Source organism: Schistocerca serialis, chromosome 12 (genome assembly GCF_023864345.2).
Source record: "Schistocerca serialis cubense isolate TAMUIC-IGC-003099 chromosome 12, iqSchSeri2.2, whole genome shotgun sequence".
In the NCBI taxonomy this organism is placed as follows: Eukaryota; Metazoa; Arthropoda; class Insecta; order Orthoptera; family Acrididae; genus Schistocerca; species Schistocerca serialis.
Genome location: NC_064649.1, coordinates 159,893,472 through 159,912,086, shown reverse-complemented (window position 1 = coordinate 159,912,086; position 18,615 = coordinate 159,893,472). Strand labels below are relative to the sequence as shown.

The 18,615-nt window shown below is 40.3% G+C and overlaps 1 protein-coding gene across 2 annotated transcripts in view; it reads right to left on the bottom strand.

Annotated features, from left to right (window-relative positions):
* Positions 1-287: 287 nt before the first annotated feature.
* LOC126428466 (splicing factor 3A subunit 1) overlaps positions 288-18,615 on the bottom strand; it is a 96,549-nt gene continuing 78,221 nt past the window's right edge. The window contains exons 13-15 of one of the 2 annotated variants that reach the window (XM_050090399.1): positions 7,051-7,209; positions 1,303-1,458; positions 288-897 (exon numbers count right to left, since the gene is read on the bottom strand). In XM_050090399.1, the coding sequence (XP_049946356.1) occupies positions 796-897; positions 1,303-1,458; positions 7,051-7,209 (417 nt within the window). In that variant the 3' untranslated portion in view covers positions 288-795. The remainder of the gene's footprint in view (positions 898-1,302; positions 1,459-7,050; positions 7,210-18,615) is intronic. The other variant, XM_050090400.1, reaches the window with a different exon arrangement.

Sequence of the window (18,615 nt, the reverse complement as noted above, 5' to 3'; positions counted from 1 at the left end):
TCTGCCTACCTACTTTCTGTCGCTCTCAGTCCGAGGTCTGAATACCCTGCGACTCCACATTTTCTGATCGACTCTTCTTTCCTCCCTCAAAGTGAAACATACTTTTACTAAACATAGGAGTGCTGTGAACTATGTTTTTACAACTTTCTGTCAATAGTACTGGACATTGCACCTCCTGAAGGTATGTACTGGACTTTTTCTCTCTCTTGATTTTAACAACTTTATGCACTGAATTTTTCATTTTATAGCATACACATAAAACAATGATATCATATCAAATGTTCATATCGGCGGAAACTATAGTCCTTTATTTGGTATTGAAAGTTATACATATTTTTAGCATAGAATTATTTAGCTCATACCATACCAGTTAACCACATATTGAAACAAGCGAAGGCAATGCAAATATTTTTTTACAATCAAAACTTAATTATTGATAGTACCCAGAAATTCTGGACCTATACACAAGACATGCAGGTTCAATTTTTCTCAATCCTAATATAACAACTTTATGAACTGTGGAGTCCTACAAGCTGTGAATACATCACAGTAATTTACTTACTTACCAGTGCCTGAACTACATACAGTACAAACTAATATCTGTACAGTTTTCTTAGTGATTTCTATGTCTTATAAAAACTCATTAGCAACAAATATCTTTAAATGATGAAAAATTAATCTTATGAAAAAACTACAATCTTATACACTGAATCCTACAGATTCAACTACATGGAGTGTAAAAGAATTTCTGCATTCTTAATCCACACTGTCCAATCTTAATGAAACTTCAGCCATCTATTTGCGCCTACCACCACGTTCTTTGAGTTGCAATCCAATTATTGTGCCAGGCATAATATTGTAATATGCCAAGGAGTTTGAGTCCTTGAAGAACAGACCCTGAAACAAAAGAAAAAGAGCAAACAATTCACAACGTCGCAACAATCCTCGTCGAAGCAGCTACAAAAACTGTGAAATAGTCGTGGCAGATAATATGTGCTGAGAAAGTATAACAAAACAAAATCGGGTACATGACAATATAAAAATGATGATTATTATAGTCATCCACAATCTTTAAATTTGAGAATTTAGTGCAGTGAGATGCTTCCATGTGTTGCAACTAAGGTCTCTAAATGTTATGGTATAAAATAAAGGACATAACAAATACACTCTGAAATTTATTTTCATGCAGTGTGCACCAAAGTGCTACAACGAACAAACTGCCGAGCGACCCTATCTGTGACACGTTCCACAGGTGAATCCCGAAACATGCCCGATGAACACTTCTGTGTATGCTGAACTCACCTCCCAATGCAGTTTCTGCTTGCCAGGCGGCATGCCCGTCTCCTCGTGCACCTTGGCCTTGACCACGGCCACCGTGTCTGTCAGCGGCAGTGTCAGGTTCAGGACTTGGCCGCGCAGTCGCCACTCGGGTTTGTCTGTCAGATTCGGAACTGCTACCTGTAACGAGATTTATCAAATGTGAGTAAAGTAGATAGGAGTAGATGCACACTTCTTTCGGGCATCGAAACACACCAACTATTTGCCCGTTACCCGATGGAGTCGATCTGTGGAAATTCGGGTACACCACATTTCATAATATGTGACTTTTGTCGATGTATCGAACAGATAAGTATCTCATAATCAGGGCACCCCCATGAACCGTGGATCTCACCATCAGTGGGGAGGCTCACGGCGCCTCAGCGATACACATTGCCATACCGTAGGTGCGACCACAGCGGAGGGGTACCGTATTTACTCGAATCTAAGCCGCACATGAAAAATGAGACTCAAAATCTAGGGAAAAAAAATTTTCCCTAATCTAAGCCGCACCTGAACTTTGAGACTCGAAAGTCAAGGGAAGAGAAAATTTTTAGGCCCCACCTCCAAATAGAAACAAAGTTGGTCCATTTTAATATGAGACACAATTTAGGTCGAATGAATGACGATGCAGCTACAGTAGTTGGGTTCGAGTCGTAAGCTTAGCAGTTAAGATTTACCAGGTAGCCATTGCTATGCGTCAGACGCTCCGTCCGTATTTATACGGATGCCCTTCCTTTTTCACGTGCTTCGTCTAGTTTGAATTGATTGCTTATTTTTCTTTGATCTGATAAGTGCCGTTCTCTTTGTTATAGGTGTTAACATCACTCTAAGCTGAAAATGCATTACTGTACTGTGTCATGCATTGTTTGTCGCATTCCGATAATGGCTTGCTTTTGTGCGCGCTACCGCTGCTTACAATTGGGGGGGGGGGGGGGGGAGGGAGAGAGAGAGAGAGAGAGAGAGAGAGAGAGAGAGAGAGAGAGAGAGAGAGAGAGAGAGAGAGAGAGAGAGAGAGGAATTGACTCATTAGCGAAACAATGACAAGAGACTGCTATTTGTTGTAACTTACACTGCTGCTTTCTTTGATAATGATCAACAAGAACCAAATAACAGACTGCATATGATAGAAGATGTTCTGAACGAGAGTTTAGTGAAAATTTTTCTTCATTCGAAAATCTTTGCAGACGCCTCTTTTGTACATTAGATTCTGCACAGAAATTAGTCATCTTAGATTTAAAAATCTAGTCAATTGCCATGCTTCATTTCTGACTGTATCACTATTAGGCATAAGAATAATACGAATATAAACATGGCATGACATGTATATTCTTCCGTGTTTGCTGTTGTCTCACTCTAGTTTCGTAGTTTATTAGGCAGACAGGATTTAAATGAGATAGCAGCAGACACAAAAGAATACATGGCAAAATGTTTATATTCGTATTATTCTTATGGTGAAGAGAATACTGCATGTGATTCACAATTCATAAAAGTTCCAATTAGCAACCATCTCTTCTCACAGGTAGGAAAAAATTCAGAACGTAGGGTTGGCCATATTGACAAAAACCCCAAACAGTCTTGCCAGTCGGATTTTCGTACTACACTGAAATGCTGCTACATTGGAAGATGAACAATACGGAATTTGTATTTACTTCGTTGGATAATGTATGAAAATGCAGTGATCGAAACTCGGGGCGGAGAAAAAAGCTCGTCTTCCAGCTTTTTTTTTAAATTTATTTACTGACACAGAGGTTTTGGCGCCAGTATTTACACACGCTTGCTTTGCAGGCACAAAGATAGTGTGTAGCGCTACATATATTAAACGGCAGAAGTTAGTTGTGGCGGCACCTACCAACATTTTTCGGAACTTCCGCTTACTTTGCGCTCGATTTTAAGCCGCAGGTGGTTTTTTGGATCACAAAAAAAGGAAAAAAAGTGCGGCTTAGATTCGAGTAAATACGGTATCTGTCGAGAAGCCACGCAAACGTGTGGTTCCTGAAAAGGGGCAGCAGCCCTACCCTTGTAACATCAACCAAAACGGCCTCGCTGTGCTGGTACTACGAGGGCATGCAGCTCTACTCTATGGTTAAATGATGAAAGCATCCTCTTGGGTAAAATATTCCAGAGGTAAAATAGTCCCCCATTTGGATCTCAGGGGTGGAACAATTCGGGAGGCCGTCATTACCGTGAGGAGCAAAACTGGCCTTCTATGGATCGGAGTGTCAAATGTTGATCCCTTAATCGGGTAGGTAGGTTAGAAAATTTAAAAAGGAAAATGGATATGCTAAAGCTAGATATAGTGGGAATTAGTGAAGTTCGATGGCAGGAGGAACAGGACTTCTTGTCAGGTAAATACAGGTTTATAAATACAAAATCAAACACGGATAACGCAGGAGTAGGTTTAATAATGAATAAAAAAATAGAAACACAGATAAGCTACTATGAACAGCATAGTGAATGCTTTATTGTAGCCAAGATAGACACGAAGCCCATACCCAACACAGTAGTACAAGTTTATATGCCAACGAGCTCCGCAAATGAGGAGAGATTGAGGAAATGTTTGATGAGATAAAAGAAATTATTCAGACAGTTAACAGAGACTGCCTGTAATTTGGCAGTAGGAAAAGGAGGAGAAGGAGAAGTAGTGGGTGAACATGGACTGGGGGAAAGGAATGAAAGAGGAAGCCACCTACCTGGTAGAATTTTGCACAGAGTATATTTTATCATAGCTAACACTTGGATCATGAAGGAAGGCTGTATACGTGGAAGAAACCTGTAGGCACTGGAAGGTTTCAGACTTATTATATGACAGAGATTTCAGAACCTGGTTTTAAATTGTAAGACATTTACAGGGGCAGATGTGGACTCTGGCCACAATTTATTGGTTATGAACTGCAGATCAAAACTGAAGAAACTGCAAAAAGGCAGGAATTTAAGGAGATGGCACCTGAATAAACTGAAAGAACCAGAGGTTGTAGAGTGTTTCAGAGGGAGCATTAGTGAACGACTGACAAGGTCAGGGGAAAGGAATACAGCAGATGAAAAATGGGCAGTTTCGAGAGATGAAATGGTGAAGGCAGCAGAGGAGCAAGTAGGTAAAGAGACAAGGGCTATTACAAATCCTAGGGTAACACAAGAGATATTGAATTCAAGCGATGAAAGGAGGAAATATAATAATGATGTAAATAAAGGGAAACCAGCAGTGAGAATAATGGAAAGCATGCTAATGTTTGGAACAGCATTTTATGTAAACAAAAAAATTGTAGACAGTGTAACAGAATTTAGATCAAATTCAAAAAGAATATCCATGTTAACAATAAAGTGGAAGAATAAAAGTTACACCCTCATTAACTGTCATGCACCTATAAATCCAAACAACAGAAGAAATCTGGAGAAAGTAAATCAATTCTGGGATCTTTTAGAATCTGAAATTTCTATCATACCTAAAAAGAACATCAAAATACTTCTTGGTGACTTCAATGTGCAAATTGGGAGGGAAAAGAAATTTAGGACTATTTTAAGTGAATATCAAGCACACTCAAGAACAAACAGAAATGGTGAAAGACTGATCAATATGTGTAAAATGTTCGAGTAAAAACTCATGTCCACACATTTCCGCAAACTACAAAGAAAAGCCAAAACTTGGAGACATCCAAATCCAAACCTAGGAGAACTTCAACTGGATCACATAGCCATATCTAAAGGGTATTTCACGGAAATTATGAATGTTAAAATAGTCAGAAATGGGGACTTCGACTCAGATCATTATCTCTCTAAGATTAAAATAAAATTTCTCCCATCTAAAACAAAAAAGGTTGGTTGGTTGGTTGGTTGGTTTGTGGGGGTTAAAGGGACCAGACTGCGACGGAACAAAAAAGGTGACCAAGAAAGTTATCAGATACAACACCACTACAGCTAATATTACAAAAGAAAATATAGAAAAATTTAGAGAAGAAATTGAGACACGTAAAGAAGACGATCGGCATGAACTCCAGATGCAAATAACTCAAGCAGCAGAGAAAACTTTAGGATTGGCCAAGAATAAAAAGAAAACATGGTGGAATGAGGAGTGTGAAAAGGCACTAATAGGAAGAGCTCAAAAATGGAGAAAATGGAGATGATCGAGAAAGAGGAAGACCTTAAACAATTCAGACAACTAAGAAAAGAAACATCAAAAATAATTCGGCAAATCAAAAGAAACTTTGAAAATTCTCAGCTTATTGAAATAGAAGAAAATTTCACCAAAAATAATTTCTCACCAACAGAGTTAGAAATTCATGAAGCTATCAAAACACTCAAAAACAAATAAAGCAAGAGGTGAAGACTCCATTACAGCAGAATTATTGAAGTGTCAGAACCAAAAATCATAAAGGATCTATATTGGCTTTTTGAGAACATTTGGAAAACTGTATTAATCCACCAGCTACATAAAAAGGGAGACAAATAAAATGTCAATAATTACAGAAGAGTGTCACTTCTGCCAGTGACATACAAAATATTATCAAAAATCCTCCTGAACGGAGTGGCAGATACTTTAGGCAAACAACTGGGAGAATATCAGGGTGGTTTTCTAAAGGGAAGATCCTGTGTAGAACAAATTTTTAACTTATATGAAATCAATAATTTGCCATAAAATGTTAACCAGTAAACCAATAATAATGTCATCTATTGTTTCTCCGTCTACACAATCAAATGCTTTCTTGAAATCAATAAATAAGATCATAAGAGAATTTGGTGTTAAATCAAAATTTGCAAATATAATTCGTGAAACATTAACAGGTACAATATCTAAAAGTCAAATTTATGGGAGAAGTATCTCAGCCATTTGAAATAAAAACTGGTGTTAGACAAGGTTATGGTTTATCACCTTTACTGTTTGATTGTGTTCTAGAAAAAATTGTAAGGATCTGTAATTCGGGGCTTAAAAAATCACAAAATTGAACCTATAGCTCTGAGAAGGAAAACAAATGGAATTAAGGTAAACTGCTTGGCTTTTGCAGATGATTTTGCAATACTTTCAAAAAACCTGACAGAAGCAGTTATTCAGATAAACGTTTTGGAACAAATAGCAAACAGAACTGGTCTCAAAATTTCAGCTGAAAAAAACAAAATTATATGACAAATATAAAAAATGTGCCAAACTTAATAGAAACACAAATACGTAAATTAGAGTGAGTAAATAAATTTAAATATCTTGGAGAGGCTGTGCAACAGAATGGACTAGAAAAATCTGCAGTAGATTCAAGAATTAACAAAATGGAAAGAGCATATGGTTTGACCAAAAATATTTACAACAAGAAACGTATATCTAGAATAGCAAAACTAAAACACTTCACCACTAAACAATTTGTAACATCTAGAGCAGGCTCAGTGCGTACATCCCTTTCCTATATTCCGTATTTATAATAAATAATGACAATATCAATTTCGGATTGCCCAAAAAGACAGGCACCAGACTTAGAACAAAATCATACCATGAGGAAAAACAGGTGGCTCGGCAGTGGTACAGAGTGTGCAGAAAAATAAGCAGAAAGTGTACAAATGAGAATCTCTATTTCTGTTCTGCCACTTTTGTCACCTCTCCCAGTCAATCGGCCCTCACTTTTGTGACACGGCTCTTATGTCGAAATAAAAACCTGACAATTTTCTGCGCATTTCGCCATAAGATTACACGAATGTTAATTTCCCAGACTACCTACCACCTGGAAGAACAGAGTGGGAATGTTGACTCACCTTGAAGGTGACCGGTCCCTTGCTCTTGTGCTGAGCCAGGAACAAATCCTCTGGGAGGAGCGACTCCTCGGTCCTCACGTTCGACTTCTTCGCCGCCGGCTCATCTTCCGAAGGGCCGTCTGAAGGGTGCTTCGTGCCGACCTGTGGGTACGAGACTGGCTGTCTCATTCGATCAAGCTCGGTCATTTTCTCGGATAAACAGTCACATTTGCAAGATAACAATTTACAATGTTTAAAAAAGTAAATGTGTTTGTGTATGTGTGTTTCTTCGTAAGTGTGGGTTCAGTTATTTTAGAGGGACTGTGCAACGAAATATTGTTGCAGGACAGTAAAGCTCTACTGTAATAAAGGTGACAACAGTTCAAAGAATTGTTTCGATAGGCTGTGCTGCATACATATCTGAGTGATGTACATAATAATATTTGGAGCACAAAGACAACATCCCACACCCTTTACAGGTAGCCCAATAAAGAGTAGCACACAGTACAGTACGTTTCTCAGTGTCAGATTTGCACGAGAATGAAACCTATTAAGAGGCACACTGGGGTCCGAGTGACTGGCCGTCCCCTAACTGTCCATTTTTCCTCCCTGAGTAAGGAAGGCTATATTACTTTTTCTACTGAGTACCAAAATTTTGCTTGCAAAAGGAAGTACTTGCCTAACATTCTGTCTTATCAATTATAGTTTTCTCAAGCTATTACTATCTCAATGTACTACCTGCAAATGTGTGTTGAATTAATAACCACTCCAGTTACTGTTGAGAACTTTACTAAAATAGGAGCCACACTGATTTCAATGTTACGTGTCTAACGATATCATGAGAAACATGTGGATGACATCGGAAGTTCACTGAGGCTTTTTGCGGATGATGCTGTGGTATATCGAGAGGTTGTAACAATGGAAAATTGTACTGAAATGCAGGAGGATCTGCAGCGAATTGACGCATGGTGCAGGGAATGGCAATTGATTCTCAATGTAGACAAGTGTAATGTGCTGCGAATACATAGAAAGAAAGATCCCTTATCATTTAGCTACAATATAGCAGGCCAGCAACTGGAAGCCATAAATTATCTGGGAGTACACATTAGGAGTGATTTAAAATGGAATTCTCATATAAAGTTGATTGTCGGTAAAGCAGATGCCAGACTGAGATTCATTGGAAGAATCCTAAGGAAATGCAATCCGAAAACAAAGGAAGTAGGTTACAGTACGCTTGTTCGCCCACTGCTTGAATACTGCTCAGCAGTTTGGATCCGTACCAGATAGGGTTGATAGAAGAGAGAGAAGATCCAACAGATAGCAGCACGCTTCGTTACAGGATCATTTAGTAATCGCGAAAGCATTATGGAGATGATAGATAGACTCCAGTGGAACTCTGAAAGAGAGGCGCTCAGTAGCTCGGTACGGGCTTTTGTTGAAGTTTCGAGAACATACCTTCATCGAAGAGTCAAGCAGTATATTGTTCCCTCCTACGTATATCTCGCGAAGAGACCATGAGGATGAAATCAGAGAGATTAGAGCCCACACAGAAGCATACCGACAATCCTTCTTTCCACGAGCAATACGAGACTGGAATAGAAGGGAGAACCGATAGAGGTACTCAAGGTACCCTCCGCCACACACCGTCAAGTGGCTTGTGGAATATTGATGTAGATGTAGATGTGTGTCAAGATTATAAAGATTATATAATCTATAATGTTATAAGTATTAATTTGGGCTTAAGAGGATTTATGTCTCAATATTTTGCAAACTGCCCATTTTACAAATAGAAGACTAAAAATTACTTTTTTCATCTCATACGAGCATACAATAGTTGCAGTGTTCAGGGCATCCCAGTGCAGTATAACTATTTTACACTTTTGATATCAATATAATAGAAGGAAACATTCCACGTGGGAAAAATTATATATAAAAACAAAGATGAGGTGACATACCGAACAAAAGCGCTGGCAGGTCGATAGACACACAAACAAACACAAACATACACACAAAATTCAAGCTTTCGCAACAAACTGTTGCCTCATCAGGAAAGAGGGAAGGAGAGGGGAAGACGAAAGGAAGTGTGTTTTAAGGGAGAGGGTAAGGAGTCATTCCAATCCCGGGAGCGGAAAGACTTACCTTAGGGAAAAAAAGGACAGGTATACACTCGCGCGCGCGCGCGCGCACACACATATCCATCCACACATATACAGACATAAGCAGACATATTTAAAGACAAAGAGTTTGGGCAGAGATGTCAGTCGAGGCGGAAGTGCAGAGGCAAAGATGTTGTTGAATGACAGGTGAGGTATGAGTGGCGGCAACTTGAAATTAGCGGAGATTGAGGCCTGGTGGGTAATGGGAAGAGAGGATATATTGAACAGCAAGTTCCCATCTCCGGAGTTCGGATAGGTTGGTGTTAGTGGGAAGTATCCAGATAAGACCAATATGTCTGCTTGTGTCTGTATGTGTGGATGGATATGTGCGTGTGTGCGAGTGTATACCTGTCCTTTTTTCCCCCTAAGGTAAGTCTTTCCGCTCCCGGGATTGGAATGACTCCTTACCCTCTCCCTTAAAACCCACTTCCTTTCGTCTTCCCCTCTCCTTCCCTCTTTCCTGATGAGGCAACAGTTTGTTGCGAAAGCTTGAATTTTGTGTGTATGTTTGTGTTTGTTTGTGTGTCTATCGACCTGCCAGCGCTTTCGTTCGGTAAGTCACCTCATCTTTGTTTTTATATATAATATTTTACACTTTTATTAGATCAAAAAAGCTATTTTTAGCTGTATTTGAAAAAGGTGCACTTTGGAATTCTCGAATATGTCAAGACACAATTCATTTTAAACCCAAAATATATTTACAATGTAACAGATTATAATGTCTTTATAATCTTGACACATCACTGTTTCTCAGAATATCATTGGGTATGTAACATTTTAAATCCATCTGGCTTGTATTTTTGTCATTTATATGATGTTTCTCTACGGCATAATGTAAGTTTTATACCCTAGCTGTTGACATGTCTATCATACTCATGGCAGCATCACTTAATGGCCTAATATAAAGGCTGAAACCAGTAGTGAACTGAATTGAATTGAATTGAATTTTATTTGATCCTGTAAGATTACATCGTGTACAGTAAATGTACATGTAATATAGGACATGTCAAAGTATTAAAATTGTTTATCAATTATTTTTCTACACCTTTAGCTTACATTTTTACATCACTGATAATGAGTAACACTATATACAAATTTAATGGCATAAGTATTCTGCAACACTGTAAAACTCTTTTTCAATGAGATAGTCTTTAAGATTCTTTGTAAATTCGTTGTGAAGTACACTATCTTGCAGGGTTTTGGGCAGACTTCTTAGTAGTCTGATACCAGAGTACTGGGGTCCTTTTTCTAGCATTGCCAGCCGGTGGGGTATGCTCCGTACTTCATTCTTCTTTCTTGTATTGTGGGTGTGTACACTAGCATTTGTAATCCAGTCCTCACTACCTTTTGTGATGTAAATTATTGTTTTGTATATATATAATGATGAAAAAGTTAAGATACCTAAATTCTTGAAACAGTTTCTGCATGTTTCAGAGGTCTTTCTTCTTAAAATGATCCTAATTGCTTTTTTTTGTAATGTGAACACTCTTTTTGTCTCTTGTTTGTTTGAGTTTCCCCACACCGTCACTCCATACTGTAAGTATGGTTCGAAAAGTCCATGATACACTGTACACAGAAGGTTCTTGTCTGAATACTGTGATAGCTGCATCATTAAGAATATGACAGAGCTCAGTTTCTTACAGACATTATTAATATGTTTTTTCCATTTCAGTTCATTATCCACAAGAATACCTAAGAATCTAGCAGATTCTACTTCTTCCAGCCTTGTTCCGTCAACCTCTAAATCCATGTCTACAGCCTTTTCCTTGTTTTTAAACACTGCATACATAGTCTTTTTTAGATTTATAACCAGTTCATTTTCCAACAGCCAACAACTGAATGAAGTTCTCAACAGCAAATGGAGCGTTTTTTTTTATTAAAAATAACGACAGTGTTAAGCTACTGGAGGCAACAATTGGTGAAATTATTCCCATTCTTAGGTTTATAGACAGATCACATGCACTTGATTCCAGTGTCCTAAAAAAAGAGACGGGATTTTTATTTTGTCTGTGAATACTATGCATGTAACAGGTAAATAGGAATTACAAGATGGTAACAGTGAACATAAATGAGTAAACACAATTCTTTGTAAGTTATTGCTGTGGACAGACAGACACATACATAGATAGATAAGATACATACATACATACACAAAACATGCAGAAGCATATCAGCACAAATCATTTACAAATTTTTTGGGCTGTTACTCTTTTCTTTCTACTTTACATGCACACACACAAAACCAAATACAACCATTCAAGACTGACATTTAGTGTCGTTGTGTGTGCAGTAGACTGTCCTGTGTGTGGGAGAATATGAACATAAACTAGAGGGGGAAGAAGAACTGATAGTTCAAACATTACTAAAGTTCCCTTCCTCATTTTTCCTTACTATGCACATATTTACTACTGGTACTCATTCTGAAACAGCATTCCAGTTAACTGGTAGGTTGGGTGTGGTTATCAAAGTTTATATTATAGAAAATTTCCATACTATTTTTTAACTGTTGCTATAATGAGTTAAAACACTGCACACGGAAACAATATTTTGAACAGAGTTTTTGTATTTGATGTGTCTTGTGTCTTGCCACAAACTTTGGAACCAGGTCCAAAGTTTGTGGCAAGAAAATAAATTAATTGTTTGAGAATTAAAAACTATTTTAATGTGAAATTTCTAATTTGTACATGTGTTTTACTTTCAACTTCTACCACCACACACTGTTGAAGATAGACAGACAAGGCCTGACACAGCAAAATATGACTAATGTGGCAATATGAATGACTAATGTGCATTCTAAATGTTTGCAATGGACTGGTGTCGGCCCACTTCACTCAGTCAGTTTTCTGCAATACCTCCTCACTTTTTGTCATACAGGAAACAAGGGACACGAGTTTTTCGCTGAACTATATCTTTTTCCTGTGCAGGTAGAAAACAGATTTTGTTGGCTGTCTAGATTGCTTTAGTATTTTTAAAATAAGATCTGTAGATAAAATAACTAACCAACATGTACTACCCAATGTACAACACGATTACTGTATCAAATGTAAAATCAAAGGTAACAGAATGTATCTATTGGTTACAACAGCAACCCATTCACTTTTATCCTGTGATGAAGGGATGTAAATTTTGCATATAAGTTGCCCTGCTTAATCTTGTACCTGATAGGTATATTCTGTTAAATTCGATTTTACATTTTGCATAACCGGATTGTTGTACATTATGCAGCATATGGTGATTATTTTATTTTTAACTGCAGATCTGAGGACGGTTTATGGGGAAATTAAACCAGTCACTTTAGAAACATTCCTACAATCTAGACAACAAGACCTTCTACAACACACTATAGTGGATTTTCTCCTGACAGTACATCAATCTCAATGGAGAGAATACTTTTTTTAATTTTTTTTTACATATTTTCATACTTTATTCAAACAATTGTGAAAAAGGTGACGTGTTGCGTTGCAAACAGGCATAATGAACAAAATGTTAAACACTTAAACTATCAGCCAAAGCCTTCATCAGGAGGCCAGTACCCAACTCACAGTGTTCCGTATCACCATAGCACCCAGCCTCTGCCTAGCTGACACAGCCTCCAAAACTCCCTACCAACATTCCAGTAAATCCAGAGCTGAAACAATTCCAGAACACTGTTGCTAACATTACCACCAAAATTTTGATCCCACGGAGTTACACTCTTTTTCCTTCCTATTCCTGCAATGAAAACACTTCTTTGCCACCAATCCCTCCATCCAAAGCCAACCTAATTGCAGGTTTGAACCCTGCCTCTCACAAATTACACCACCATCTGATTGTGATCCTTCCCCTCCCACCTAAACACTCACTGGCCACATTCCAGGAATTCCTTACATTCAATTTGGCCTCACCATCCTTCTCCACGTCTCTCCCTAGAAACATCAACCTTTCAGCAGAAAAGAGGACAGTCACACACAGCCTCAAAACAGATACTGACCTAATGATCCTATTTGCAGACAAAGGTTCCACCACTCCGACATAACCTCCAACCCCTGCTTAAAGCCTTGGGCCCTTCTCACAATGAATCCATTTTCCTACTCACCCCTACGAGACCCCGCACACTCACCTTCGACGTGTCCCCCAAAATCCACAAACCCAACAATCCTGGATGACCTATTGTAGCTCATAATTCTGCTCTCAGCTCCACCCTATTGCCCAAAATCTAGCTTGCCCCCCACCCACTTCCTTTACCACTATCCTTTACCTTTCGGGTCCCTACTCATCAGTGTTGACGTCGCTTCCCTATACACCTACATCCCTCACGCCCACTGGTCTTGCTGCTATTGCATACCACCTTTTCCAACATCCTTCAGACTCTACAGTCACTACTACTTCATTCCTCATACATCTTACTGGCCATATCCCACCACACAACTACTCCTCCTCTGATGGAAAGCTATACAAACAAATCTGTGGCACAGCCACAGGCACCTGTGTGGCACCCTCCTATGCCAATCTGTTTATGGGCCATCTAAAGGAAATCTTCCTAATCTCCCAAAAACCCCAACCCTCGATCTGATTCAGGTTCACTGACGGTACCTTCACGATCTGGACACCCTATTACTCACTCCTGCACAACTGCAACACCTCCTCCGCCATCCACTGCACTCGGTCCTTCCGAACCCAGTGTCCCACATTCCTGGACCTGGCCACCTCCACTCTGATGACTCCATCCACCCCTCTGTTCACATTAAACCCACCATCAACGAACAGCACCTGCACTCTGACAGCTGTCATCCATTTCACACCGAAAACTCCTTCCCATACAGCCGGGGACAGCATCTCTGCAGTGAAGAGAACTCCCTTTCTGAGTACGCTTAAGGTCTCACGAAGACCTTCACAGACAGGTACTATTCCTCCGACCTAGTCCGCAAACAGATTTCCCGTGCCATATCCACACTCTCTTTCAAATTCTGAAGGTGGCAGGGGTAAAATACAGGGAGCGAAAGGCTATTTACAATTTGTACAGAAAGCAGATGGCAGTTATAAGAGTTGAGGGACATGAAAGGGAAGCAGTGGTTGGGAAGGGAGTGAGACAGGGTTGTAGCCTATCCCCGATGCTATTCAATCTGTATATTGAGCAAGCAGTAAAGGAAACAAAAGAAAAGTTCGGAGTAGGTATTAAAATCCACGGAGAAGAAATAAAAGCTTTGAGGTTCGCTGATGACATTGTAATTCTGTCAGAGACAGGGCAGTTGAAGGGAATGGACAGTGTCTTGAAAGGAGGATATAAGATGAACATCAACAAAAGCAAAACGAGGATAATGGAATGTAGTCGAATTAAGTCGGGTGATGCTGAGGGAATTAGATTAGGAAATGAGACACTTAAAGTAGTAAAGAAGTTTTGCTATTTGGGGAGCAAAATAACTGACGATGGTCGAAGTAGAGAGGACATAAAATGTAGGCTGGCAATGGCAAGGAAAGCGTTTCTGAAGAAGAGAAATTTGTTAACATCGAGTATAGATTTAAGTGTCAGGAAGTCGTCTGTGAAAGTATTTGTATGGAGTCTGGCCATGTATGGAAGTGAAACATGGATGATAAATAGTTTGGACAGGAAGAGAATAGAAGCTTTGGAAATGTGGTGCTACAGAAGAATGCTGAAGATTAGATGGGTAGATCACATAACTAATGAGGAGCTATTGAATAGGATTGGGGAGAAGAGGAGTTTGTGGCACAACTTGACTAGAAGAAGGGATCGGTTGGTAGGACATGTTCTGAGGCATCATCAAGGGATCACCTATTTAGTATTGGAGGGCAGCGTGGATGGTAAAAATCGTAGAGGGAGACCAAGAGATGAATACACTAAACAGATTCAGAAGGATGTAGGGTTGCAATAGGTACTGGGAGATGAAGAAGCTTGGAAGTAGCATGGAGAGCTGCATCAAACCCGTCACACGACTGAAGACCACAACAACAACATCCACACGTATGCCGAATCCTCCCGGCACCCCTGAGAACAGGCTAAAAAGGAGTGGCCCCCCTCGTAAGAAATTACCATCCCCGACTGGAACAGCCAAACTGTATTCTTCATCAGGGCTTTGATTCTCTATCATTGTGCCCCGATACGGGAGACACGCTACCCGAGATCCTTGCCATCCCTCCTAAAGTGACGTTCAGTCACCCGCCCTATCTCCACAACATCCCTGTCCATCCCTACTATACGCCAATCCCTCGCCACAGGGGTTATATCCCTCTGCGAGAAACAGGAGCAAGACCAGGCCAATCGACCCACCCACCACTTCCCATTTCCAGTCCCGTCATGTGCTTATCTTACTCCCTCAGAGGGTGGGCCACCAGTGAAATCGGCCACACTGCGCACCAGCTCTGCTGCAATCATTCCGCAGCTTTCTATATCGGTACGACTACCGACCGGCTGTCCACCGGGACAAACGGCTACCGCCCATCTGTGGCCGAGAGCAAAGTGGACCACGATGTGCAGCCAAACACGACAGGCTCAATTTCGATGGCCGCTTCACAACCTGGGCCGCCCGGATCCTCCCTACTTCTCTGAACTGTGCAGATGGGAGTCATCCCTACAACACACACTCCGCTCCCAGAACCGTCCCGGCCTCTAACTACGGCAACCCCAAGTCCCCACAACCTCCACCTAATAGTTTCCATCCCCTGCTCCCAACTCACGTCCCGTCACCCTCATTGTGCACTGCTCCCTCTCGAGGCACCCACCGATCTTTTCACTTCTCTCCTTTCTTCCCATCCCCCATTGCACCAGGTAGCCTCTCTGCTACCTCTAGTCCCTGCACACTCTGCAGGCAGCACTGTTTCCTCTCCCCCTACCCGTACCCTGCTGTCTCTCTCCCTTTCCTGCTCCACTACAGATCGTTCCTCCCATTCGACGTGTTTCAATTCAGTTTCACTCTGGCCCGAGCAGACAGAGACAGCAGGCGTGTGTGAACGAGGTGTGCTCGCACGTACGAATGTGCGCGTTTTTCTTTGCCGAAGAAGGATTTGGCAGAAGACTGTTAATGTGTAACAGTCTTTCTGTTGTGCCTGTCCGCAACTCGACATGTCATCTTTACTGAGCAGCAATCTATCCTTTCCGTTACTGTCGATAGTCCGGTCTGGACTTTCTATTGCTTCGTACTTTATTTCACCACGACTCTGTCTCAATATAATTAAAAGGATAGTTGCTACTCACCGTACAGTGAAGATGCCGAGTTGCAGAAAGACACGACAAACGGGCTGTCTCACAATTAGCTTTCGGCTGACGACGCCATTGTCAAAATTAGACAACATACGTACACACGCACACAAATACACGTGACCACGGTCTCTGGCAGCTGGAGCCAGACCGATCTCTGTCTCTTTCATTAGTAATGTTTCCGACCGACAAGCAAATAGTACTCGTAGTTCTTCAATTTTGTTTGTTTGTGCAGCCTCGTACCTCAGTCTCCACTCGAGATAACCTAACTGTTCTATTACATTTAGGCACTGAATGCTGAAAACCACCAACTCTTTAAATGTAAGTTTTGTAGTGCTCACTTAAATATTCGCTTTGAGTTTTCACTTATTAAGAACTTTGATGCATTTTCTGAGAGACCGGTACAAAGTTCTATGTACTGGAGGTCATTCACCAATATCTGAGGTCAATGCAAGACATTATCACATTTTCAATTACAGACTATCTGAAAACTTTCATAGAATTTCTAGAATGTTCTTATACAGATGAAGTTCATTTCAATATGTTGAGCATCTAAAAATACATTGCCAATATTCAAAATTTCACAACTGCTTCACTGATAAGGCATTTGGGACATGCACAAAATTATACGCTCTATCCATTTCTCAACAAAACAGTGTGCTGCTTACACAGTTTGTATGAAACTTCTTTATTTTTTTTGCTAACATTTTAATCATTTTCAACCCATTCTGCCATAATGATGGCACCAGCATTGAAGAAAATGACACATATTGCCTCTATTTTCGGACTGTACATAAAATTACATTTCCCAATAACTGTAGCGATATCACTCGAGGATAAGGCCAGAATAATGAACGTCTGTAGCTACTGTGATGTCAGCAGTCATAGTAAACCTGCAACAATGGAAAATAATTGTGTTTTCGACAAAACGTCTTTCTCTCACTTTACCAATATACAGTGGCCCACAATAATCCAATTGACAATGAGTGATTCTATCCAGAACCAGTAGCCTACTGTCGACAAATGTAAGTTAGATATGTGAGAGACATAATCTGCTCACGAGGAGGCGGAGGCTGGTCGTACAGAGCCAGCAGTAACCGCACCCACATAGTTGCGAGACTGGGTTCTAGCTACTAAAAATCGCTGATACTGCAGATCCAGGATGAATGAGAACTTTCTGGTAACTGTTGCAGTGTTGCAAGAGAGAATTTGGACAGCAATCGAGTGAGTGGGCACACAAGTGTCGTGCAACAAACGCACCAAGTTAGCGACTGAACTGGTGTTAGTTCTTTCTTACATTACTAACAGAGTGTACAAGACGGTACTGTTATGTGGTGCACTATTTGCAATTCAGGAATGTTGTTAGATGAAAAAGCCAGTGTGATGCATCAGACGAAACATTTCCATAAGACTCTCCGAACAAACAAATTGCGACAACCTCTATCAGCAAAAGCTTTTTGACAGAACTCTTCAAAAAGCCAAAATTTGAAGGAATTAGACACTGATTAGTGTGGGAATCATTGTGGATGAAACCGTTTTGAACATTTTAGGTTTTTTCCTTAGCAGGGGAGAAAGTTAAGCCCATGTTGTTAAAAATGTATCAATTATGGACTTCTGCCAAAAGCTCTGGCCAACTGCCATCGAGTTTGAAAAACTACTACTTGTGGTCACGGACCAGACTCCATACACTGTTTCAGCTATTACCCAATTGAAACCTTTGTTTCCTATGCTGAAGCATGTGACATGCTCAGTTCGTGCCCTATACAGGGTTTTTGAATCCACAAGGAGGTAACACGACATTGCAAACCAGTTCATCTCTGCCCTGAAGATGACTCTACTGAAAGCTCCGAGTTGTGTTGTTGCCTACATGGAAACCACTGGCTTGCCCCTTCCAAATTTTATGGTCATTACTCGTTGGGTGTGCTGCTATGTTGTGTGAGAATTTTCACAAAATTATAGTTTGTGCTTTTTTGGTTCCAACCGACACAGATGCAATGTACAAGGCACAGAAACTTCTGTTACCGGAGAAAATAGAGAATTTGCAAAGAGAACTATATTACACCCATATAGCCGACTGTAGCTATTAAATGATTGGAAGAACAATGTCTGGAAAAACGGGGGGTGGGGGGGCGGGTATTTTTACTTCCACAAGGGAGCAGTTTGCCAAAGACAAACTCGAGTCTAGTCTTCAGAAGAATCCATACATTGAGGAATTCTGAGTGAAGGGAAGGTTTGCCT